Genomic DNA, 25,391 nt, shown 5'->3' on the forward strand with positions numbered 1-25,391 from the left:
TAATTTTGTTTTTTTTTTTTTAATATAGTCCAAAAAGGACTTCCTTACAAAGCTATGTCACGTATGTTTGTCTACTGCGAGTCAATGCGCATGTCAAGTTGAAAATTGCAAATGGCGTCCGTTGTTATTGTTCGTACCGAATAACTATTTGTAAAATATATACTAATCTTTTTAGCGATTTTTCTAATGGACTGTTATAATAATGCGATGCTTTAACTTCTTATGATTCGACGCGACACGTTTTATGTACGTTTTTATGTGTTTTGAGTGTTTATTTCAAATTCTATGTGTGTCATGCAAATGGGGTAAGCTGGAATTGTCGGATGTCGCATAGGTTGTTTTGGATAGTTTCAATAAGAAAATGAAGTGAAGTTGTGTGACCTAAACTGTGAAAATGGAACCTGCATAAAGTTTATTCCGTAGCGCGTTAAGTTTGGAGCGACTAAAGAGACGGGAACGGGCGGAATTTACTAATGTTCCATGCCGTGACTGCACTCCCCGTACATTTCAAAATGGCTGCTGCTCTTGATATACGAGCTTTGCGTCACTGAAATATAAATCTGTGGTTTCGATTCGTAAGGAAACTCGCGTGTTCGTAGTCGGGTGAGCCCATGTGAAAACTCGAAATAAAAGTTTGGACAGTGCCCCAGGCGAAGCTGGGGCGAAACAATAGTGGCATATCATATGTTTTGGCAGTAGAGGACGGTGGCTGACCATAGGACTGATATTGCCGTGAATTGCCGTACTGTAATGTTGCACTTGATTTTCCAGGATGATTTGGAACACGACAGACTAGAAATTGTGTGTTATTGAGCGTAATGTGACATTGTATGATAGGTGAGTATTCATTGATTTCGTTTATTTACATTGAGTCGGTGTGCGGTAGAGCGATGTTGTGAACAGAATGGACATATTGGATGATGACAGTAGGTCGGCCGGCAGCGCCCGACGGGCCGCGGCTGCGGTTTCCGCGCCCGCGATGAAAACACTGAAATACGTAATAAAAAAGTTGTGTAACACGCAACGCCGCTTGTGCGACCTTGCTATTCAATAGGAAATATTCTTCCCCACAAACTTACCATAGGGTTATTAGGGACCATAAAAACACTGGCACTGTCAAATGATGATAAATAAGTCCACCTCTAACCTAATGCTGGATAATCATTAAATGTATTAAGTATTCAACTTGGTTTGAAGTACTGTAATTCTGATATGCACAGGAAGTGCCCATTTTGAAATTAAATTATTGTTTTTTTATTACAATCTGTAATTAAAAGTCTAAATAATTACCTCTAAAGTTGAATGTTTACAAACCATTGTTGTTAGTTATATAGGAATACATTTGAATTAATGTTTTTAGTTAATGTTACTGATAGCTTTTGTTGATAAGATCTTACTGTCAAGTTCACAACACATGTTGACTGTCATTTATGGCCTTTTTGGTACAAATTAATGATTATATACATAATTATTTTATTTCTGTAGTTTTTAGAGATAAATAACAAATAAACTTATTCTCTAAAACCACTTATTATTAAGAAAGATAATCAGTTTTCTATTCATAATATATTTTTGTTATATTCTTTTTTAATTTCATAGCTTTTATTGGCACATAATCTTAATTAATATATATAAAAGAAAGTTCTGTTAGTTACACTATTTATAACTCAAGAACAGCTATGCTATGCTATGCTATGTAGCTAACAGTGAAAAATTCTTTTTTTCCGAAAAATATAAGTTATTTTAAAAACAAACAAACAATCTAATCTTTTCTCTTAATACATAATATAATAGTATAGATAGCAGATGCCCACAACTTTGTCTTGTGTTAAATTTGGATTTTCTGATATTCTATGGGACTTACAGATTTTGTACAGGATAATATGTTGCTTTAATAACCTCCTCTATCTTCTACAGACAGACAAAATTTTGTGAGTTGATTGTGTTTAACTAACTATATGCACTTGAAAAAACAAACATTTTAGTAAATATAGTATAAGGCCTTAAATTTAAAAAAATCACAATAATCAATTGGATTTTGAGGTATAAACCCTCACTCACTCTAATAATAATAAACAGTCTTTTAATAGGAAAAGTACATACATTGTATAACATTGTAGTAAAGGAATTGAGATAAGTTCATTCATAAATTTAATTACAATGCATTCATTGATTTTGTTTTCTTGTTTATCATGATCATGATGTTTTATAAGTTTCACGTACTGACTTGAAAATAAAATAAAAAGTACCAGAATAAAGTAATAAAAAGTAACCATTGCACTATACCAAACTATTTCCATTCATTCGGATCCATTCAGTTGTTGATTGAGTAACAAACATCCATGAAATATTCATAAAATTTTTGATTTTTAATATTCTGCACAATTTTTTTTTTTATTTTCTGTTCCATACAAGCTACAAAGCATCAGAAAACTTAGATGAAATATGAATTATAATAGAGATAAATTTTTGGGTTGTGTACAAACAACAGTGTTGTTTATAATATATTCCTCACAATTTTCACATATTTTCTGTCTATAATAAAGTTTGTTATCTATAATATAAAAATAAATCACTAAATATGTTGCCAATTGCAAATCTCAAGAACAGCTGAACCAGTTTCGCTAATTCTAGAATTTCTAGAATTTTTAGAATATTTCTAGAAATACGAACATAGAGAAAATTTTAGGAGAAGCATAATATTCCTGGATGGTATAAAAATATTGAAAATTGATATTGTTGTATAAATATCATTTGGCATTCTTACACCTTCACTTGGATTTTTCAAATTAAATGTCATGTTTTCAGTGCTTGTTGAAGCCTTTTCTACAATATACATATTTAACATTTCCTCCAAGCGTCTTTCAAATCTTTACCTTGTGATTTCAACTCTTGAATGTCACTTGATTCCCTGTTCAAACTCCTATTCTAGAACAAGACATCCTATGTTTGCAATAATACTTTGGACTTGTGCAGCATCTTCATCATTTTCCAGTCAGTCCTGTTAAAAAATAAATCTTTGGCCACAAAAATAGAATTGGGTTAGAACTTTTTTTATCAGTTAATAATGAAAATATAATTCTTGCTCTTTAAAAACGATTTTTCTTTAAAAAAAACTATAAAATCATTGTGTAATGATGAACTAACCCTGTACTGGGAGATAAAATAAAATTATGAAAACATCTGGTATGGCAAAGAAATTAATTAAATTTACTCAGACTCAGTTTAAAAGGTACAATAAAAGTTAATATGAAATCCTGTTTAGAAGTTATTAAATTGAAAGTTGAAAATTGATATTTGGTTAACAGTTTCACATAAACATAACAATGTAAACTTGTATTTAGATTGAAGAGGATGGGTAAATTATAGGTTATTAAGATATTTACACAATAATTTTATAAGAAACCATGATCCAAGCTTATACCTATCATACCTATGGTAAGAGCATGGGCTGACTTTAGGACATGGCCGCTTTTATAAAATGACAATGGTTTGGCTACTGTGGACCAGTGGTTCCCAAACTTAGTTGGGCTCTTACTCACCTAATAAAAACAGATGAAGTAGGGTAGGACCTCTTGGTTGTCTCAATAAGGGGGACATGAAAAATTTGCCTACGCGAAGTCTCATAACGTGGACCAACTGACAGTTTGTTTTAATGTGCAGTATTTTTCTAAATTTGTTAAGAAATGGTCATCATCGTCACAGACAAGTATAAATATATATTTCTTTTTATTTAGTAACTTTATTAATAGTTAGTTCAAGCCAATGGATGGCCACAGGCTAGTAGTACTTGTTGTTATATGCTAGTACTTATACTCTAAGGAAAAAACTCTTTTTAACAAAAACAAATGACAAAGATGCAGTGCTGTACTGCTGTATAGACTAAAAAGCAAAAAATTACATCATCCTTTGTAGGCTTTTAAATTTCATTTTGGTTTTTGGCACCACCTTTTAACCAATCAATAGAAAAGACATCTTTGAAGTCAGTAAATGTTTTTTGTTAAAATGATTTTATTTTTCAGTTTTTAGTGTGTCCTAGCATAATGACCGTAACTACACTACTACTGTATGCGCAATTTTATTTACTCATTTCAGTTCCTTTAATTTTAACAAAAAATTACTAAACAGTTTTTTGTATGGTCCCAATAAATTTGTACATATCTATCTATCTTAGATAATCAAAGTATACTCTTTCAAACAAAAAATAATTTTCAAAATTGGTTAATAAATAACGAAGTTATGAGGTAACAAACAAGAACCTCTTCCTAGTCTTTAGTACTTAATTAATTAATTAACTTAATAAATATTGCAAAAAGTAAAATAGCATCCAGATTAATTTTTTTAAATTATTAAATGTATCTAAGTAATCTACTTCCCTCATTCAATTAAAGAATTGTAAATGCATATACCCAACAGAACTGAAAACATAAACGTAGCCTGAGTAATGTTATTGTTTTTTTTTTTTTTGTTAAATATTTTCATATCTTTTTTATTTTTTTTTATAATATGACCAAAATTTCCATTCCCTCCAATTACTCAGGAAACACTGTGGTTAGAAGTTGCACGGTGGTTACGACAATAGACCAACTGAGCGGGGATCAAATCACCACCCTCGGTGATGAGTCGGACCGCTCTTACAGTTGAGCTATTGAGGCTATAAATATATTTATACTCCCTCATCAGTTAATTAGTCGTCTTATATGTCATGAAAAGCTTATTTTATGCATAATTTACTTGTAACTGTATTAAGTTGCCTTTGATTGTTTAAGTTCATGGTGTCCTAGGTTTTGTATTAAAATTGTGTCTGGTCACAATTTAACTAGGCAATCTATTTGCAAATGTGTCACTGTGAATATTACCTATCATTTATTTCTTATCACTAATAAATAACAGATGAGAGTATATATATCTAATGCCGGATGTTAGGTGACTGAAAATATATACCTCGATGAATATCTTTTATTTGCTTGTATTCAATATGTAGTCCTAGACTCTCAAAAGATGACATAATTTTATTTCATGAATACACAGATTAAAGAATAATAGGCAAACAGAGCGCACGAAACATGATGGTGTTGTAGACATTTCAAATACATAATTAAAAAAGTAATAGTCAGTAGAACACAAAGTGTGCCATCAATAATTTTCTTTATTATTCAAGAAAAATGGCATCTTATTATTTTAAATATTTTAAAAACCGTTTACAAAAACTAAAGAAATAAGATGGAGTATTTTTTTATTGCTAATTATTGATTATAATATTAATTTACGTAATTGTTGTTACTGTTAAATTTTAAATACAAATTATGAAAAAAGTTTGTATATGGGGATGTCAAGGAGACGCGTGACGCTTTTTTTTATGGGTTTCACCACACTGCTTGTAAAGTCTCATTCTGGATCATTCTTTATTCTGTGTATGAATATAAATGAAACTAGATATGATCAGATTTTCTTATACTAATAGAATTGCTAGCTAGTGTATCTTCTACTTGTGCAACAACTGATTGTATTTTGAAGTATTCAAAATTGTTTTTTAAAGTTTAAATAATTGCTATAATTTTTAAAATTTTTCAAGAAACATACTTTACTTTATGTTACACTACTTAAAAGGGTAAATAATAATAACAAATACTCAAAAGATTAGTAATGCAATATTGCACACAGACATCGAATATTTGAAGTTTTCGAACCTTAATTATTTTATAAATACATAACCTTATAATTTATGTTTTTACATATTAATCACTTAATATTAACTTAATTTTCCTGAAAAATCAAAATATTCAAAGTGAATTACAAAATTGTAATCATATAAAAAAATTAAATGTGTGACTTTAAAATAACTGTGTTATATCATAGCTTATAGCTATTTACACAACACTAAAACATAGTTGGGCTTTCTGTTGCTTAGTCTGGGTGAATATCTGAACAGCTCAACTTATTTTAACGGGAGTTTCACTGGTATGAGGAGGTTATTAGCAACATTTAGGCTACTTTTTATCGTGGAAAAATCTATCGAAACGGTTCCTGTAAATAAAAACGATTGCTGGAACTTGGCTTGCGCACTACCGCGCGCTTAGGTGGTGCTGGGCGGATTTGTGATAAACTAAATGAATTTCACGCGGGCGAAGGCTAGTACCCATAAATAAATTCTGACAGCTTTTAACAAACCCATCACTGGATTCCTAAATAGTATGGAAAGTCTAAATCTGTTTGGTGTTTGAAGGTGGTGAATTGACGTAAGAGTGCCACTTGCTGCTTGATGTAGGAAGGAGGAGAAGGATCAGGATTGTGGAGTCACATGTATTTATATATTTGACTTTCCATGCTACAGGAAACCAGTAATAGTTTGGTCAAAAGTTCAGCAGAGGCCCATGACTTCTAGTACCCATAAATAATTACTGACAGCTTTTGATCAACCCATCACAGGTTTTCTGTAGCATGGAAAGTCAAAGTTGATTGGTGTTTGTGAAAGTGCTGACGTAGGAAGGAGAAGGAACAGGATTGTAGAGTCAATGTGTTTATATGTTGTTGCATTGCAGTATGGCAGCGGATAGCGACGGGCTAGGCTCGGCGGGCGGCGGCACGTGCGGCGTGGTGGTGACATGCGAGGGCGACCTGCGCGACCCGCGCTTCCCCGCGCGTCTCCGCCGCCTGCTGCGCGAGCTGCGCGCGTTACTCGCCGAGCCGCACCCGCACACGCTCAAAGTGAACAAGGTGAGCCTCATCAATAGGTGATACCTTTTTTTTTTAAAGAATATTTGCCATATCTTTTAATTATGACCAATTTTCCCATTCCCCCCAAACTAGTCGGAAATGACTGTATTAGGAGCGGGTATAACAATAGACCAAGTGGGCGGGGATCGAACCACCACCCCTTGATGATGAGTTCAACCGCTCTTGCCGTTGACCTATTGAGGCTCTAAATCCAGATCCTGATGTGATACCTGGATCACATCAGGATCTGGATTTGGTGTTTGATGGTGGTAAATTGTTGGTTGGTTTCCTCTAATACTCGGACTTATGCTTAGAGCATAAGTCCTAGGCGCCCCTGATATTGTGGGTTAAAATAAAATACCCACATTTGGGACTTAAGGATCACATTATATTGAGGAGGAGACGGGCGACACAATATGTCTTGAAATAATAAAGAACTCAATATTTCATAATTTTCAACGTCAGGGACCACAACTTCAAAATCTAAACCTACTCCAGTGAAAATATTCGGAATATTAGTTAGATAGTTAATAATACAAAAGTTTTTTTCCAATAAAAAAAGGTGGAGCCGTGGAACTCTGTGCGCGTGACGCTGTCGGTGCCGCGCGCGGCGGCGGCGCGGCTGCGCGCGCTGGCGGCGGCGGGCGCGCCTCAGCTGCGCGCGCTCGGCATCCTGTCCGTGCAGCTGGACGGCGACGCGGCCGTGTCGCTGCGGCTGCAGCACGGCGCCGAGCTGCGCATCAACACCGCGGACGCGCCGGACGCGGGCTCGACCGAGCTGCTGGCCGGCTTGGGCGGGCTCGGCCGGCTCATCGCGGACGACGGCGCGTCCACCAGCGCCGAGCCGCCGCAGAACAGCTTCAAGTCGCCCAACACTGTGTGCCCGATGGACGGCAAGATACCGCAGAACATTCCCACCGCCACCAGCGACCGCTGCGAGTTCCCCTTCGGCAGCATGACTCAGGCGAGGGTCATACACCGCAAGGAGAACACGTTAGGTATGTCAGAGACGCTTTTGTTGACCTGTTAAGGTCCAACACCCAACAGTATTTACAATAAAGTAGGCTAATGTAACCTGATGTTGTTCCCCTAAACAAATAATACTCTAATATACCAGGATAATACTTTAGTTTGCAATGCTTAACAGATATAATCAACATTGGTATATTAATTTCTGACTCATCCATTATGTTTTGATCAGTCAATGTTTTTTAAATTGTTATTTTTTTGGGTTTTTTTTAAATCATAGAGAGTTTCGATTTCATGTGAGAATGGACAATAATTGTTGCGTTTAAAAGAAAAATAGAAAGAAATTTATAAAGAAAAATATGATGGATTTTGCAACTTTTATTTAATTTTTTGTTATATTGCAAGACTGAAATGAAATGAATGAAAGCTGAAGCTCTTTATTGTATACCATAATTATAAACTAGGAATACAAAAACAATAAATGTTGTAAAAAAAATGAACGCAATACATGTACTTTCCAGGTATAGGCCCCTGCGCGAGCAGCCTCCGACCCGGCACGTCAGACGCGCAGTTCGTGCGTCCATCCACGTCCGCGTTCGCGGGCCCCCCGCCGCCGTACCCCGCGCCCCCGCCGTCGCCGGCAGCGTCCGCGCCCCCCACGCCGCCGACCGCGGCGCCCCCCACGGTCGCCATGTCGTCTCCCCTGCTGGTGAACTTGCTGCAGACCGACGCGCCGGCGCCGCAGCCCAGGCCGAAGCCAGCGCAGCATCCGGCGAAGCTCGACCGGCTCGAAGACTCGCAGGTGAGTAGCCCTTAGCCCTTAGTAAGTTTTTACACGACATTCGTTCAGCTTATTTTATGATTAATTTAACTGAGGTTGCCTTTGATCTAGTTCATGGTTTTGTTGATTTTATCCTACTATCCTATTCTGCCACTGCCCTACCCTTACCCTACCCTACCCCACCGTACCGTACACTGCCCCTACCCTACCCCTACCCCTACTTCTACTCTACCCCTGAATTCATTTGTTACGAAAAATGTGATAAATGAAGAATCTCTCAACTGATTTTGTGCAAACATCACATAAACCATCCATCCATTAATTTTATTATATGTATAAAAAAATTATTATAGATGTGTTTGGTCGCAACTTAACTAGGCACTTTTTTAGCCGCACATTGCAACTATTTGCAATGTGTCACTGTGAACTTGAGGGTATATATTTCTAATGTCGTATCTTAGACTTAACACTCTGACGTCACGTGTTCCCCAGGTGGAGTTAGCAGTGGGCAGAGCGCCGTTCGAGTACCGGGGCGGGCGGGCCGCGACCCCCCGGCCGAGCGTGCCCGCCGCGCCGCCGTCGCCGCGGCCTCCGCCCCGCCCCGCGCCATTCGTGCGCCGCGCGTTCCCCCCGCGGCCTACGCAGCCAGTGCAGTATAGGACCCCCGCGCCGAACGCCACGGTCGTTGGTCGAGCCAGGTCAGCTTTACCTACTAGTATTATTTTTTTTTTCTCTTGAGATCAATCGGTATGAGCAAAGATGTTGTAGGAAAATTTTTATGATGAAAAAATGATGAATTTTAGTTGAACTTTCATCAATATTATTAAAGATATTATAATATAGGGGTCTATTTAATTTTGTCTTGAGTTAGTTGATCAAATTTTATGGCCTCCATATTTTCAAGTGTCCACCTAAAACATACACCCGTTTCCTATCTTCAGAACTGTGAAGGAATATAGGTTGATTAGGATAGGGGTACTTAATGAAGATAGGTGTAGGGAAGTGATATGGATAGAGGTAGGGGTATTGTAGTGTTAGAATAGGGTTAGGGTAGAAATATCGGAGAGGTAGGTGCTAGTGGTAGGGGTAAAGGGTGGGGAAGATCGTAAAAGTGCACTCTCTAGATCAGCAGTTCTCGTAAACTTTTTTGGTGACAGAACCGTCTTGGAAGGCGAAATACTTGATGGAACCCTACAATAAAACAATTATTTTTTGTAAATGTATTATTTATTAATTAATATTAAAAGTACAAAGTAACAGTTACTACTTACATACAACATACTTAATAAGTTATTACATAACAAGTATAAGTAATAATAGAAGATATAAAAAAAAAGACTAATGGGAGGGAGGTATGAAACTGTTTTTTGATACATGATTCGACGCGTAAAAACGTTCGACCTGAGAGAGGTGTTTTGTTTATTTTTTTTCTAAACTGTTGCGGATCACCTACAGGGGTTTCACGAAACCCCAGGGTTCCGCGGAACACACTTTGAGTATGGCTGCTCTAGATGATACTCTGCTAGAGTAGTCCTATATAAAAACCATTTGTTCCAGGTTTCCCACTTCGTCGTATACAACGGAAACGTTCTCAGCGCCGCCGCCGCCGCCGTACCGCCAAGCGCTGCCCCGGCCGCGGCTGCCGCCCACTAGGGTCACGCCCGAGGACCTGCAGGCCTTGCTGCCTCCCCCTCCCACTTCCATGGATCAAAAGACGCAGTCTAGTTTTCAGGTTTGTTGATAGACACACAAAGCCCTAATTTTTACACATCTAGAGCCCTAATTTTTCTAGACCCATTACTTTGAAATATTGGCTTTTTGTTGCTTTCATTTCAAGGTTGCAGCCCTGTGCAGAGAGCATGTTTATTCATCGGTCACTCTTTTTTTTTTTTTGTATCAACATCTGATTGTTACAAAGTTAAACATTATCACTGCAAGTTCATCAACTTGCTTTGAAGCTGTAAATATGAGAGGGAGAGAAGAGATTTGATCCCTCAAGACTTCTTTTGGATACACAGTGCTTCAAAATTTTATATCAGTTGTATGGTTTATTTTCCAGGAGTTTCAGAGGTATCAACAGCAGTACAACGCGCGGCAGCGTGCGGCCTCCAGGGCGGCGTCCCAGCCCGACTGGAACGAGCCGTACCGGGACACGCTGGGCTTGTCCATACCTGACCTGCCGGACAACTGCGACCTCGACCAGCTCCTGCCCACGCTGGGTGGAGACCTCCACCTGGACGACACCGCCCTCTCCGCTATATCAGATCTAGACACCAACTCCAAATTAGACCTGCTCTATGGCACCTCTCAAGATGCGCTCCACAACGCCAACGAGTCCACCCCAGACGCCCTCCTCCAGGAGATCACCGGTGGCCATTTTCCACCCACCCTCAATGGGCCGTACACACAAGAGATGGCCCCTTCCACGAGTCAAACGAACGTGAATAACGATGTGCCTTCTAAACCTGCGGACCCTCCGTTCCAGTTGAATACGGAGACCGCATTCATGCCGCCGCCTCCCGTGCCCCCGCAGACTTCGAAATTCCACACGAACTCCCCAAACCACACAAACTCCCCAAACCATTCTAACTCCCCAAGCCACACGAACTCCCCAAACCACACGATAGTTAATACGCATCATCCGCCTTTTAAATCGCCTCCGAACACGTCGTACACGTCCCTGAGTAGTTTAAATTCGGACAGATCGATAGACAGGAGTATGAATCAGTCGTCGACCATGCCACCCCCGATGAGACTGCCCATGAGGGCAGCGTCGGTGGCCACGGCGACCGTGGGCTCGCAGGCTTCTGCGCAGGAAATCGAGGAGCAAAGCAAGCAGTATCTCATCAAAACTCTCATGAGGGACGACGACCCTCCGCCGCCGCCGCCGCCACCGCCACAGCCGCCGAAGCAGCAAGAAAAGAAAGTCGAAGAGGTGACCGTAGTCGCTCAGTGTAAAGTTAAGGAGATAGCCACTGAAACGACACCAGAAATGTTCGGTATCGCAAAAGTGGTGGAGGACGAAAGTAAAAAAGAAGAGGATTTAAAGGTGAAAAATAAAATTATTAAGAAAGATGATAAGTTGCTAGCGCAGAAGGGTGGCAAGCCGAGAACAGGTGGAGCAAAAGAGAAGCCTGCTGTTCTGAAGGAAAAGATAGTGAAGGATGTAAAACCTACCAAAGTTGCCTTACCGCGACCGCACGTCGCGAAACCTGCTACTCCCGCGCCCGAGGCGCCTAAGTCGCCTTCTGGAGAAAAGGAGTCCATCAAGTTGAGGTTGAAGTTAGACAAGAATGAGCCCATCGTTCAGCCTGTATACAAGGCTGACGTGTCATTCGTCAATCAGCCAGTGAAAGGAGAGAAACCTGTAGAGGGTGAGCTCCGGGTGCCACCCTTACATATAAGCTTGAGAGGAAGAAATTCGGCAGTTATAAAGAACTCGAAGAAGGAAAAGAAAAAGGTTGGACCGGGTGAACTCAACTTGAAAAAGATTAAGATTAGAAAGTCTCTGGAGTCAGATGAGAAGTCTCACAGACGAGATTCTGAAGAGAGTCTCGCTTCAAAATCGGGTGATAGCACTGAAAACTCAAAGACTGATGAGTATTTACATGTTAAAAATATAAAGCTAAACAACCACTATGGTGAGGGGGAGATAAAGACAGATATCACGGGAGACAACAATGTTGTGTACAGAATGAAGACATTGTCAAAGAATGCACACATAGTGACAAAGTCACACGACTACAAATTCAACAACAAAGTGCAAGGTTTGGTGAAGAAGAAGTCCAAGCTTCTGAATGAGAGTAGTAAATCCTTGGACAAAGAGAGAGACAAAGAATGGAGGAACGACTTGTTAGAGAAGGAGGGGAAATATGCGCAGAACGAGGGCTACAGAGAGATGGCCAACAACCATGAATTGAAAAAGAAGTTACCTACGTCAAAAGTAGATAAAGAAGGTGTTAAATGTGATAACTCAAAGTCCAGTGAGGTAAAGACAGTGTTGGATGCGGACTATGGTGAAGTGAAATCTGGTGCTAGTGAGTTGGACAGTCGATTGTTAAAGTGTCATAAGAGCCTCGAACGGACGCTCAGTGTAGACGATGACAAATATGAACGCGACGATAATAAACTGAAACGGACACTTACAGATAGTGCAATAGTATCACCAAACGGATTGATTGCTTCAGAGAAGAAAAGGAAGACGAGCCATAGTTCCTGTCCAGGTACGTACGTAGACTTGCAGGCATAGTTGTTAATTGTATATATATGAAATAATAACATGTACAGTAGAATCTGTTTATTATGCCTCTGCTTGCTTATATTGACCAACCTCATATAATGATATAATTACACAGTGAAGTTTGGTTTTCATATAAAATTTTTTGGAATAAAGTCACTTATAATGACTTTGCTTACTGTGACATGTCATTTATTATGATCCATTTTAATATTTTTTTCCATTTAGAATAAATTTTGTCTATTTAAAGTGATGAAATGATTCTTAAAACCTTTGGCAATGTTCATTCATTGGGCAAGTGGCTTGTTCTGCTTTGAATCTCAATGAGTAATTGTCTGTTAAACATCACACATTGTTTTTAGACATAACATATGTAAAAAATGTCATCTCAATGTTGTAAAGCATTTACGTTTAAGGAGAAAGGTGCACTAATATGCACATTACCAAATGAAACAAACTCATTTAATATGCTATGTTACTCTATTAAAATAAGTATTTACCTAAATATCAAAGGTTATTTTTTTTCCACAGATTTGCTTAGTATAATGTGTCTGTCCTTTGATGTCATTATAAACAGATTCCACTGTAATTAAATAGTATTTATTTTGTGGAGGTTTTTTTATGCAGTGAATGACAAATCTATTTCACTATTTTCTGTGAAAACTAGAAATCATAGATTGCCCTATTCACAACTATTCTAGAGGAATATGCAGGAGGATTGACAGGTTTCCAGTTTGAATCATTGTTTTCAATGAAAATAAAAAGACAATTTGTCATTCATTGTTAAGGATAATTTCCTTGAAAACATCAATATTTTCATCTACTGCAATTAGGCTAAATTAGGGCAATAATTAGTGATTTTCTTTTATGGGCGGTACATACCTGAACTGAGGCATTATAGTAGCATACTTTTTATTATCAAATTATTATTAAATCAGCATTGTTATCAACATCAAACATAATAGTTTTCTCACCTCTGAATTATTTGTTGTGTTTGTTAATTGTGTAGTTTTGAAAATACAATGTGTTACTCGTCCTCTGACCAGATATGAACTGAAACTTCATTACTCAACAGTTCAATACATTTGGAAAAATATCATTTTATTTGGTTCAATTTCCTTTTCCTATTTTGAATTTCATTAATACTTTAATTTTAATTTAATTTTTGTTAATTATTTATTTAATTGGTGGATTACTCGTAAAATATGTTTGCAGAGATATCACATCATTCCTTGTTTGGGACTCATAAATTGTGTCACATTAATTTGGGGGAAGGGGGGTATGATATTAATGTAATAGTAATAAGGGATCCTGACAATTTTAATAAGGGTCATGAGATTCCTTTTTAACCAACTTCAAAAAAGGAGTAGATTATCAATTCGTAAATATTTAGTGCTTTAAATTTTTTGGAATATTTTTCTTTTTTTATAATTAGTGCATTTGAAATGTTTAAAAAAAAGTATAAGAAGTTTGCAGTTTAAATTTAATAATTTCTAAATGTAAAATCTACAGGAGGCAGTCTCACAAATGTGATGAGCTGTGACATGGAGGGGGAGGGAAATTTGTGTGATTTAATTTGTGGATGACTCCTTTTTTATAAATTATATTATATTTTTTAAATTATGGTTGACTTTGTGATATTCAAAGATATTTTATGAAAAGCCCTATAGCTCTTAAGTTAGAAAAATGCCCTTTTTTACCTTGTAAATAAGACTATGTGTAATTTATAATATCTTGTAAGTATTTGATTATTTTAATTGGAATCACAAAGGTATTTAAAAAAATATATAAAGGAATAACTTACATTAAGAGTTAAGTTATAGTTATTTTGTAAGTGATAGAAAATTGTTGCATAGTACAAATTTATAAAATTCAAAGTAATTGTTCAAGTTACTATTGGACAATAACTTTATATAAATATACTTTTTTATTTTTGTTATATAGAAATATATAAAAATAAATGAATGGAATTTTTATCATGTTTAGAACGATTATTGCATGTAGAAATATTTAGAAATTATGTGAATATTGTATGTTCATAAACACGGAATAAATTTATTTGATTCTACACTAATAACTATTTTATTTTGTTTCAAGTCAGCATTTATTTTTAAATATATCTATTTTTAAAATGATACATGACCATTTGAGTTTCCCAAACAACAACTGTAATGGAAACTTTCTGCCAAAACCATTGATCTCCTATTAAAAAATGGATGCACAATCAGCGACCAAAAACATCCCCACTCAATGAGTGCCAAACACAACTTCATGGCACTTAATTCAAGTAGCCGCATTTGCAAATTCTTAAACTCAATCCTTAAGGTTGAATTTTCTCTGAATTTGGGATTTTATTGAATATTGGACTATATTTAAAGACCTTTGTATAATTGTCTTTACCAATAATTCTAAAACTGCCATAGCAAAATTGGCCAGTTTTTAAGTGACATTTTTTACATGATTGTGTGTCCTTTTATTATAGGAGGTCAATGGCCAAAACTGACTGTAATTAGAATAATTGAGCTGTAGACAGAGAAATAAATAGACAAATAGTCAGACCAACTATTGCATTCCCTCAAATATGAGAACAACTTGGACTTTTTAAGAAACTAGACAAGCAATATGGACAGTTGTTGTCAATATTTAGTGTCTTGACATATCCACTTCCACACAACCACACAGCTAGTAATAGATTTTTATGCCTTTACTAAATAAATATAGAGTGAGCATGAAATTACAGTCACAAACTTGTCGCAAATTATAAATAACCAGTAGATTAAAATATATTGTTCAAACACAGGTGTGATCAATAAAAGGAGGTTCTTAATAAGACGCATTATTTTTAAAAGAACACAGAAAAATAAAATATTATTTTATTTAGCATTACTCTAAAAAACGAAAAATAACATGGTACCTATGTCCTCTCTGTTGATCAATTTGAAGGCGGTGCCAAAAGATGAATTTTAAGAGCCTGTTTGGCATAGCAACACCTTAATCATTTGTCTATTTCCTTTTCTGTCTACGAATCGAGCCATGATTTAGCATCAGGGCTAAGTTATAACCCTGTTCAAACTTTGATGTCTCGGAACATTGTGAGTTAAGATGGGAATAGAGCATCACAGCGCGTCTCGATTGTAGTGTACTTTATGTAATGCCTGCTCGTAGCGGCTCTCAGCTAATTTCCAAGACATAATAAAGTTTGAATTGGGCTGTACACTAGAAGAATTTTATGTATGCAACAAGAATTCGTACTCACACTCTCCCTAAAATTCACGCTCAAAACAATAAAAACTCGTATCAATAAAGCAGTGAACTAGTCTGATTGCTTCACAATTATCTGACGTATCGCACCTTTTGATGCCGTACAGACGCCAATCTCGTCTTCTAAACTGATCTGGCCAGGATTCCCATAGGGCTCCAGTACTCTTCTCAAGGAAACTTTCGTGGCATTTCAATTGAAAAGAGGTCTCCCTTAAACGAACATGTAGAGCCCAATACCTAAGTGTGACATTTGATACCCACATGAGCTTCGCGACTCAGATACAGAAAGCCAGAAAAAGAGCTGCTTATGTGTTGGGTCGTCTCTTCCCTAAGAATTGCGCTAAAAGCAAAATATTTGTCCCCTCCAAGGTCACTATGTGAGACCTGAATCCATGAAATAATGGCCTAAGAGTGTTTGTTCACCGCTTAAAGGCAACTCTAAAACCCCTCCAAGTCCTTCAGAACCAATTCATGCATGACTTGGAAAGAGACCTCTCTCCCAATATATGAAACAGCTCTTCAAAACTTATTTTGAAAGAGTTGTCATCCAGTCAATTGCCTAGCAAACCTTTTGATCACATTTCAGAAATTCTTCTTGTGGAGATTTTGTTTAAAAAGAATGTTGATTTTCCATTATTGTGATTAATAAAGGCCTGAAAGATGTATAAGTATATCTTCCGGACCTATAATGCTATAATAATTGTTTATCTAGAACATATAGATAAAGAAAACGTTTCTTTTTATTAAACAGTTGTAATTTTTTTAATGCCGATTCAAATAAAATGGTCTTTGCTGACTTGTCACAGTAACAAAAATTTCATATAATATCCTCTATTGAAATAATGACTTGACTTTTCTTCTTAGCATTTTACAATTTTGGTACGTTTTGAATGAGCCCCTTGTCAAAAATAGAACTCTTACCAAATTGATACTCATTACTGAATATATAAATAAACAGAAACAAATTGTTTGTGTCGGTAGTGTGACTTGTTTGTAGAAAATGCAATACATTTATAAATGTTTGTGTTGTGTAAGTGTGATAAGTGTTCTGGGGCTAATAATGACTTTTCAAGAGTACGTTTGTTTGCGTTCCAGATCCCCCTGGTTCGACAAACGTAGGCACAATAGGCAGCAGTCGCGTGGAGTCGCCGCCGCCCGCCGCGCAGCGCGCCGGGGCGCTCTCCCCGCGCCGCAAGGAGCGGCCCAAGGACAAGTCGTACTGCAAGCTGGTGGCCGAGCGCACCGCCAGGCCGGACTCCGACAAGTTCGGCAACCGGTCGCCCAACTCGCAGGCGCAGGGCGAGGACTCCGGGATCGAGTCCATGGACGCGCTCTCCGAGAAATCGCCCAACCAGGCGAGCCAGTCGCCCCCCGGCCCGCAGAGGAAAGAACGGTTAGACATGCCCCGCTCCACTAGTCCCACTTCGGTGCAGAGGATAATAGGCGTCATAGAGCAGCCGCCGGCGTCCGACGAGCTCCTGGAGCGGCTGTCGCTCGCCGACGCGCAGCCGCACTACGAGCCCGTGCCGCCCGACCTGGACGACATGGGCGACATCGAGGCCGAGCTCGCCAAGATGCACGCCGACCACGTCAACGGCGACGACGCGCCGCGCCGCCCGCCCGCCGACGCGATAGCCAAAGAGGGGACGAGGGAGCCCACGCCCATCCTGCGCGACGAGGACAAGCCCGTCTCCGGCCTGGACAAGAGCGCACTGAAGTCGGAGTCCATGTCGGTCGGCGAAACTAAACTAGAATCTAATATTGCTCAAAACGACGGGTGTAAAGAGGAAGCGACGATGTCACCCAAGAAGGAAAAAGGGCTGGACGATTTCGATCACCTGCCGAGCAGAGTATCGCCGCCGCTTTTCACGTACTCCAACCAAGAAAAGGTTTGCGCGAACGACTCCCCTGAAGCGAAAGAGGACAAATCTTGTGTCGTCTCCGAGAACGGCGACTCGAAAGACGGCCACGGAGCGAAGCAGGAGCAGAAAATGGAACGATTGCCGCTCAAGGCCGACTTTCCGGACAAAAGCTTACTAGAGCAATTGTTAATAGAGATTCCTACGCCGGAGTACGTCGGCAAGAGGCCGGAGTCGCCGTCCCCTTCGGCCCTGGAGAGGGTGGCGCGGAGCAGTGTCCGGACCAGGTCGAGCAGCAAAATGAACAGCCCGGCGGACGGGCCGAAGACGCCGCGGCTCAGCCCGGGCACCGTGAAGGCGGAGCGCTCGGACTCGCCGGCGCTGCAGCCCAGGAACTGTCTGCGCAGCGGCTCCGTCGACAAGATCAGCCCTCGGACGGCGAACGCCGTGAGCGCGCCCACGAAACCTCCGCCCGGCGTCAAACGGAAGCGGCGCGAGTCGGAGAGCTCGTGCGCGTCCACCGTCAGCTGCGAGGAGGGGGTCTCTCCCGGCCGACTGAAGAAGAAGCCGAGACGGTTGGACCAGAAGATCATAGCCGCCGTCGTGAGCGGGGGCAAGTTGAAGAAGGAGTCGGACAGCGACAGTGACGAGCCGCTGATCTGCAAGGTGCGGGGCAAGGGGGTGAAGGCGGTGAAGCCCGGGCTGAAGGTGGCCGGCAAGGGCACGGAGGGGGTGGGCACGCGGCGCTCGGTGCGGCACGGCTCGGCGCCGCTGCCCGCCGCGCCCGCGCCGCCCAGCAGCGCGCCCGCCAGCGCGCCCGCCAGCACGCCGCAGCGACGGAAAACGCGCAGTGCGGGTGAGTTTACGGTATTTTTAAGCGACCATTGCTGGTGATAAATAACTAGGTTGTTATAGGACCCGTTTAAGCATTAAATAAGCATCCCGATCCTCCTTGCCAGCAAAAATAAGCAAGGTTCAAGGCAAAAGTATCTAACTACTGTATACTGTATTACCATGTTAGCCTTTTAAATAATAAGCCATAAGTCCATTTCATCAAAATTAAGCAAAACAAAAAATAGTGCTTACATAATACTTGAGCGCCTCCCTATCGCTGGAATGCTGGATGCAAATACCCCCAATGTTAAATGTTATCCTTGGTTTTACATTAAAATTAATGGGTAACAACTAGTCATCCCCTGTTTTCGTAATATAAAACCAAGCATAATTTTTTATTGAGCGGTCCGATTTCGATAATTCTTTTTTTCGAAAATGGCCCCATATAAAATTTAAAAAACAATTTCAACCCTAATGGTAGAAAAACAGAAGATGACTGATTGTTTTCCCATTGTAAAACTGTATTGTAAAACTATTCGTAACTTTTTACAAAGTGGTCTGATTTCGATAATTATTGATTGTAAAGGGTATTGTGATAAAGGTCCCATATAAATTAGAAAAACACAATTCCAACCTTATGAGTAGGTAAAGCAAGGGATGATTGATTGGTTACCCATTCATTTTAGTATAAAACCAAGGATAACTTTTTGTTGAGTGGTCCGATTTTGATAATTATTTTTTAAGTAAGAATAGTATTAGAGATCTTCACAGTGTTATCAAAAACAATGAACTAAAATTATTATATGCTTCCAAGGGACAAGCTGTTGACAAGTACATATTATACATAATTTTTACGTTTTCTTCAAGAAATCATGAACCCCTGTTGCCAGACACCTAATTTTGTGAGAATCCTTCACTAGAAATATGTTTTTCTGAGGGTTTTAGTTTACACTTAACTTTCTATCCACATTACAGTTAACTTTCTATCCATATGAGATAAATGTCCACCATGCATTTAGCAAGCTAGACAACGTTATGATATTTCCAGTGGGTGAAGGAGGTGCGCCGAGCGCGGGGGCGGTGCGGCGACGGCGCGTGTCACGAGACGGCAAGTGACGGCGGCGCCGCGCGGGCTGTGCCGCGCCCTCGCCCCTGCCGTTGCCGTTGCCGCTGCCGCTGCCGTTGCCGTTGCCGCTGCTCTACCCGCTCGAATGACCCGCCGTACACCAGCTCCGCATACTACGACCAGTTGACCACTGGCTGTGTACCATCCAACCCCCGTTGTCCGGTGATAGACAAAGTGATGCGGTTATCAGGAATCCAAAGTGCTTTTGTGTGCAAATTTTTATGGGATTTAAAAAAAAGTTTTTTTTATGAATCTCACGAGTTTGTAAAATAAAAATTAAATAATGAAAAAGTTAATTATTGAATGTTCGTGCAATAATGTGGAAAAAATGATATCCTTTGAGGAGTTTTTAATGATAACGAGAGTTTTTAATGTGTGCTTTTTTTATATTAATAAAAAAAAATTAAATAATAATTTCACGTATGTGATAAAGTGTTCATGCGATCCTGATACCATCTGTAGAACCAGACGGGGCGTGAGACTTTTTTAGAACTTCTTTGTTTTTTAAATTAGTGAACAAATCATGTTACCATTCACTATAAAGCACTCGACGTTTTGTTTAATTGTAAGTTTGTTTCTTCTATCGACTATTTTTAAGAGCGTCTTAATTACCATAGGGCCTGACTCGGTATAGGAGTCCGAGCCAACCGTGGAGCCTTAGTTTAGCATAGAGATGTATCAATATTGTACAAAAGAGCACTCGTCTTATAGGCACATTGTTATAATAGGATAAATAACCGAGAGATATACAGAAGTAAATGCATAAAGTTTTAAAAAGATATTTTCATACGTTTTTGCACGTAAATCGTAGGCGTCGTAATATGTGAACTGCGTTGTAGTTTTAATATGCCCCGATGGGAAGTGGCCGTCTTTATTATCACAACGGTAGGGAAGTTATGAATATCTGTGTACCATTCAACATTGAGCCACTATATAAAGTTGCAGTGATTTTCGTTGACAACTGTATTAGATGATCTGATATGAATATTTCAACGAAATCACGTTATTGCAACCTAATTTAGTTGAAACAATCATGTTAGATGATCGCAAAAATGGACAAATTTCTTCCAACTAGTAACTCATATTTTAAACTGTGCACAGCATAATACATAATTATATCTAATATTTATTATGATTTTTTTTAATTAGTTATTATTGTTAATATAATATTACCTTATTGTAAAAGCTTACAGCCCTCATTTTTAAAAAATTACAAAATCTTTACATACATTTAAATTACAAATAGGTATCATTATTGTCCTAATTCAATTTAAAGTCAGCTTGCCTTAAACAAAAAATGAAAGCTATTCATTTCAAAGAGTAGAAGGGTGAAAAATAAATTACTGTCTATTATCACACCTATCAAAACTAATAAAAAGAAATCATTAAAATCTGTTAAGACATTTTGGAGATTGCAAACACTAACATGAGATTTTAGTGTACATTTAGATTTTTTCTCATGATACTATAATTTTTTAAACAGCTGCTAAAATTTTCTATGTGTGGCTGTATGTACTTATATGTTATTTATTTCTTGAATGTACTTCAGTATGTTTGTTTTCTTGTTTAAATCCTATTCAGTCCTGAATGGACTGCCACTTCCCGTGCGAGGCACGCCTCTACTACGATGTAACGTTAGCGATTTTGTAAGTAAGTAAATTCACGACCAATAATTGTAATTTAAATGTGACATGATACTTGGATAATTTGTTAGTGAACGGATAATAATTGTGACTGAGTGTTTCAACAGTTTGTCTGTTTGGGCTTCCAGTATACTAAACTATTCTTTGTTTTATCATCCCCCCCTATTTAATTGTTCTACTACCCTCCAGTTCGTCTATCCAGATTTATCACGGCCGGAAAGTTAAAATCTTTAGTCTATGGAAAGTTAAAATCTTTCGTCTGTGGTCATATATTTAAGCAAGAAAATTTTCCAGCAGTCTATGGTAACACATTTATCGTTATTACGTCATCGTATATCTATTTTGGTTTCAATTCCAATGAATTTATGTTATCATTACTGCTTGCAATACGATTAATAGAAAGAATGAGAAATTAAGTATATATTTTTTTTTGGACAATACGAGCCAAAACGCTTTCAGCCATGATATTTTATATTTTCATGAGGCCACGTAAACGCTAAACCTTAACCAAACGGTTTAGTTTTTGTCAAAATTATTAGTTATTAATTAATTTGAAGTTTATTCGATTGATTCGATAATACATCAAATAACATTGTGACGGTACAAAATGGAATACAGCGTTTATGGCGTTTGGAAAAAATTCATAACTTTTAAATCAAGTCTTTTAAGACGTCCTTAATTATGACCCTTATTCCATGGTAATACTGACTAGTATTCGATAGTAATCATAGTGGAGAAATTCGATAGTAACAGAATGAAATTAACTTCTTTTTTTATTTATAATTAAAAATAAGTATTATTTAAACGCTGCTCGAAATATCGACATTAAAAATCTCGTCGTTTTATCGTGGTATATTTAAATAATATTTGTAATGAACAACCACGATTAATTTTAAAATCATTAAAAATAGGTACATTCTATATTTATAAAAGAGCACCAAGAATTTTTTTATTAAAACGGCTGTAGTCAGATGCGCCCAACATAAGATTGTGTTAATTCATGTTAATGTATTTTTTTTTCAACTCTAATAAATCTGGATAGACCATTCGATCGCGTTTTTGACTTTTGAAAATAAATAAATAGATAATTGTGTACCAGTGATCCTAGCTTAGAGTTTGTAGGCTAGCCTTTTCTTTGCACTGTACATAATGAATTGAATTATTAAAACAATTAGTTGCCTAAGTAGATGTTAGTAGTTGTATCACAACTTGTTCACTTAGTCATCAATAAATTATGTTGCATTATATTTATGAATGTTAAGTCAGCTGTATTTCTTAAAAATCAGTTTTATAATTTTTCATCGTTTCATTGTGGAATTGATTAACAGATTTGTGCTTTTTCTGGCATATTTTATCAATATTATAATCGTTTTTATTATATTAGATTATAGTATAGCTATATAGTATTCTTTACTAATTTTATTTGCGGTTCCTATGTCTGAAAGTATGAAATTCAAAGCAATAATTTGTGGATGTGACATTTCTGGTATCGTTTGATAGAAATCGATATATCCTCGACTGCCTTAACATTTTTTAGTATATTAGAATTTGCATTATAATTGCGATAAATGTTTTAAAAGTTAATAAAAATAATAATAAAGATTTTTGTCCTCAATTCAACAATGTTCAACTTTATTAGGTCGGACAGTGATAGTGCTACAATACAAAATATTTAGATCGTACGTAGTATTTATAGTATATTGAATATTTTATAATAAACAATGCCTGATATAGTGCCCTAAAATGCGTGCCGTGGTATGGAGCTGTGTATTCTAGTGTTAACGCAGCGGCGAGCCTTCGGGGTGGGCGGGGCTGTCTCACGCGATTTTGTGTGACAAAAAATGAGGTTTTTTTTTTCTTTTTAAATTATTATTAGTTGAAAGAATCGAGTTATCTCGATGTATAATCTCTTGTAAATTTTTGTGTATAGGCGGGAAAATTAATATAATATGTTACGTGTTAAGTAATTGTTTTTTTTTTCATCTTGTTTGTTTTAAGTTCCGCATACGTGGCGTTGTATATATGGAGTTGCCTGTTGTGTCCTTCGATAGTCTCCTGTAGGTATAAAAAGCCTTGTACTGTAATATAACGTATGACTCGCAAGCTTGTACCATATAAACATAGTGAATGGACTCCTCGGAATTTAATTTTGTATATTGGGTGTATAGTTATCGTTTAATTTTTTTTTTTCGTTTTATTTTCGACTAATGATAGTAATTTATGCCGATAAAAATATCTATTATATTATACATTTATATGTATCTATAAAAGAGAAAAAGAGAAATACAAATAGTTTAAAAACACTATAAATATAGGCTTAGGGGTCACACCACACATGAAAGATAGTATATAGGTTTGGTATGTAAACATTTAATAAAATAATAAAGAAAATTGTAAATAGATCGCAGAAATAGTGAATAAATAAAGAATTGATACAATAAAATTTAACTTTACGTTATTGTAATATTTTTTCTAGTACGTGTTGTTAGAAGTACGCTTAGGTCAATGATAAAGCCTGTACATTTGGTTGCTGCCGGAAATCATGATGTTGCAACTATACTTTTTTTTAAATGTGCATTATTTTTCTGTAAGTTGCTTTCCCTGTCGTTCATTATTTTTTAAATCATATAATTATATTCATAAAGTACGATGAGTCATGGTGAATTATTATCATATTATTATGAATGAAAAGAAATAAGGAATATTATTGTTCTGCTATTATTAAATTTGTAAAGTTAGTTTATTAATAAATGAATAAAAAAATTTGTTTGTTTCTATTTATTTCAAACTATTCAAATTCGTCTATTGCAATATACCCTTTAATATATTACATGTAGTATGCCATTAATGGTACTTGTGGTTTTTGTATTGAAATAAAAAATATTTTATTACGTAGACATACAGCTACTCATTATAGCTTTAGGGCTCTCGCACACGGGCCACCGGCCACAACCACAAAACTGCTACTGGTATATTTCCTGTAGTTTTCATACATTTAATATGGACTGCCGCACACGGTTGACGTCGGTGGCCGCCACACGCTACAATCGTCGCTGCTCGCTCCTTGTGGCCCGCACCGGCCACTAAACGACGCAACACGCCACTCGGGCGATTATGATATTGCATGTATGGGTTAAAAAAGTAGCAGCCACCGACCGCGAGTGTCGACCACCGGCCGGCCACAAGGGGCTGTCGCGAGTGGCCCGTGTGCGGCGACACTTAGTGTTTTCTGAGTTCTGTGCAGTCACAGGAAACTCATAATAATAATCATCGATCCAGCTGTTCTATAGTCATTACATCTATGTCTAAAGTGTTTTGATTTGTATGAGATAAACTAGCGGACGTCCGCGACTTCACCCGCCCTTAGACCTCGATCCAATTGCAAAATCCGTTCTTAGTGGATACCTACTATAGCTTTGTACATTAAGCGTTCAAGGTTTTCGAGATTTCGTGATAAATGAAATTTCGCATTTATATACTTTTTTACCTTGTTTATGATATTTTAAAATTCAAACTCAAACCGGATTTGAGTTTTCTAATCTATTATCGCTAACGCCATCGATGTCGCTATCGACTTTCCATACAAACTTTCTACCCCTATTTCACACCTTCTCTTTTAATTTTAGTGATTAAAAATAGCCTATGTTCTGCTCCAAGGTCCCATTTATCATAAACATAATACCAAAATTTATTTTGATCGGTTCAGCCGTTTAACCGTGATAGACAATTAGACAAACTTACTTTCGCATTTATAATATTAGTTTAAATAGGTAAAGGTGTTTATTAAAGTTTGTCTAATGAAAGAAGAGACTGTAATCGCCCGCCAAAAAAAAAGTGCAAATTAGAATTTGCAACTGAGTTTAATACATACATTACTGGTAGTAATGTACTTATTTACAAACCACAAAATAATTTAAAACAAATTATAATAACGCATGTTTTTTGAAATTTATATAGGTAGTAA

At 37.7% G+C, this 25,391-nt stretch overlaps 1 protein-coding gene across 2 annotated transcripts; it reads left to right on the forward strand.

Moving 5' to 3' along the window:
- Positions 1 to 81: 81 nt before the first annotated feature.
- Positions 82 to 24,063, forward strand: LOC112050261 (uncharacterized). Of its 2 annotated transcripts, none has more exons than XM_024088488.2 (10): positions 82 to 305; positions 772 to 837; positions 6,543 to 6,717; positions 7,280 to 7,715; positions 8,208 to 8,488; positions 8,960 to 9,165; positions 10,025 to 10,199; positions 10,527 to 12,690; positions 17,061 to 18,680; positions 19,707 to 24,063. In XM_024088488.2, exons 3-10 carry the CDS (start codon positions 6,544 to 6,546, stop codon positions 19,772 to 19,774), a joined length of 5,124 nt encoding a protein of 1,707 aa, XP_023944256.2. In that variant the 5' UTR covers positions 82 to 305; positions 772 to 837; position 6,543; the 3' UTR covers positions 19,775 to 24,063. The 2 variants fall into 2 exon arrangements, with proteins under 2 accessions (XP_023944256.2, XP_052744138.1); XM_052888178.1 differs by having other exon boundaries at positions 88 to 246.
- The last annotated feature ends 1,328 nt before the right edge of the window (positions 24,064 to 25,391 follow it).

Source organism: Bicyclus anynana, chromosome 2 (genome assembly GCF_947172395.1).
Source record: "Bicyclus anynana chromosome 2, ilBicAnyn1.1, whole genome shotgun sequence".
Lineage (NCBI taxonomy): Eukaryota > Metazoa > Arthropoda > Insecta > Lepidoptera > Nymphalidae > Bicyclus > Bicyclus anynana.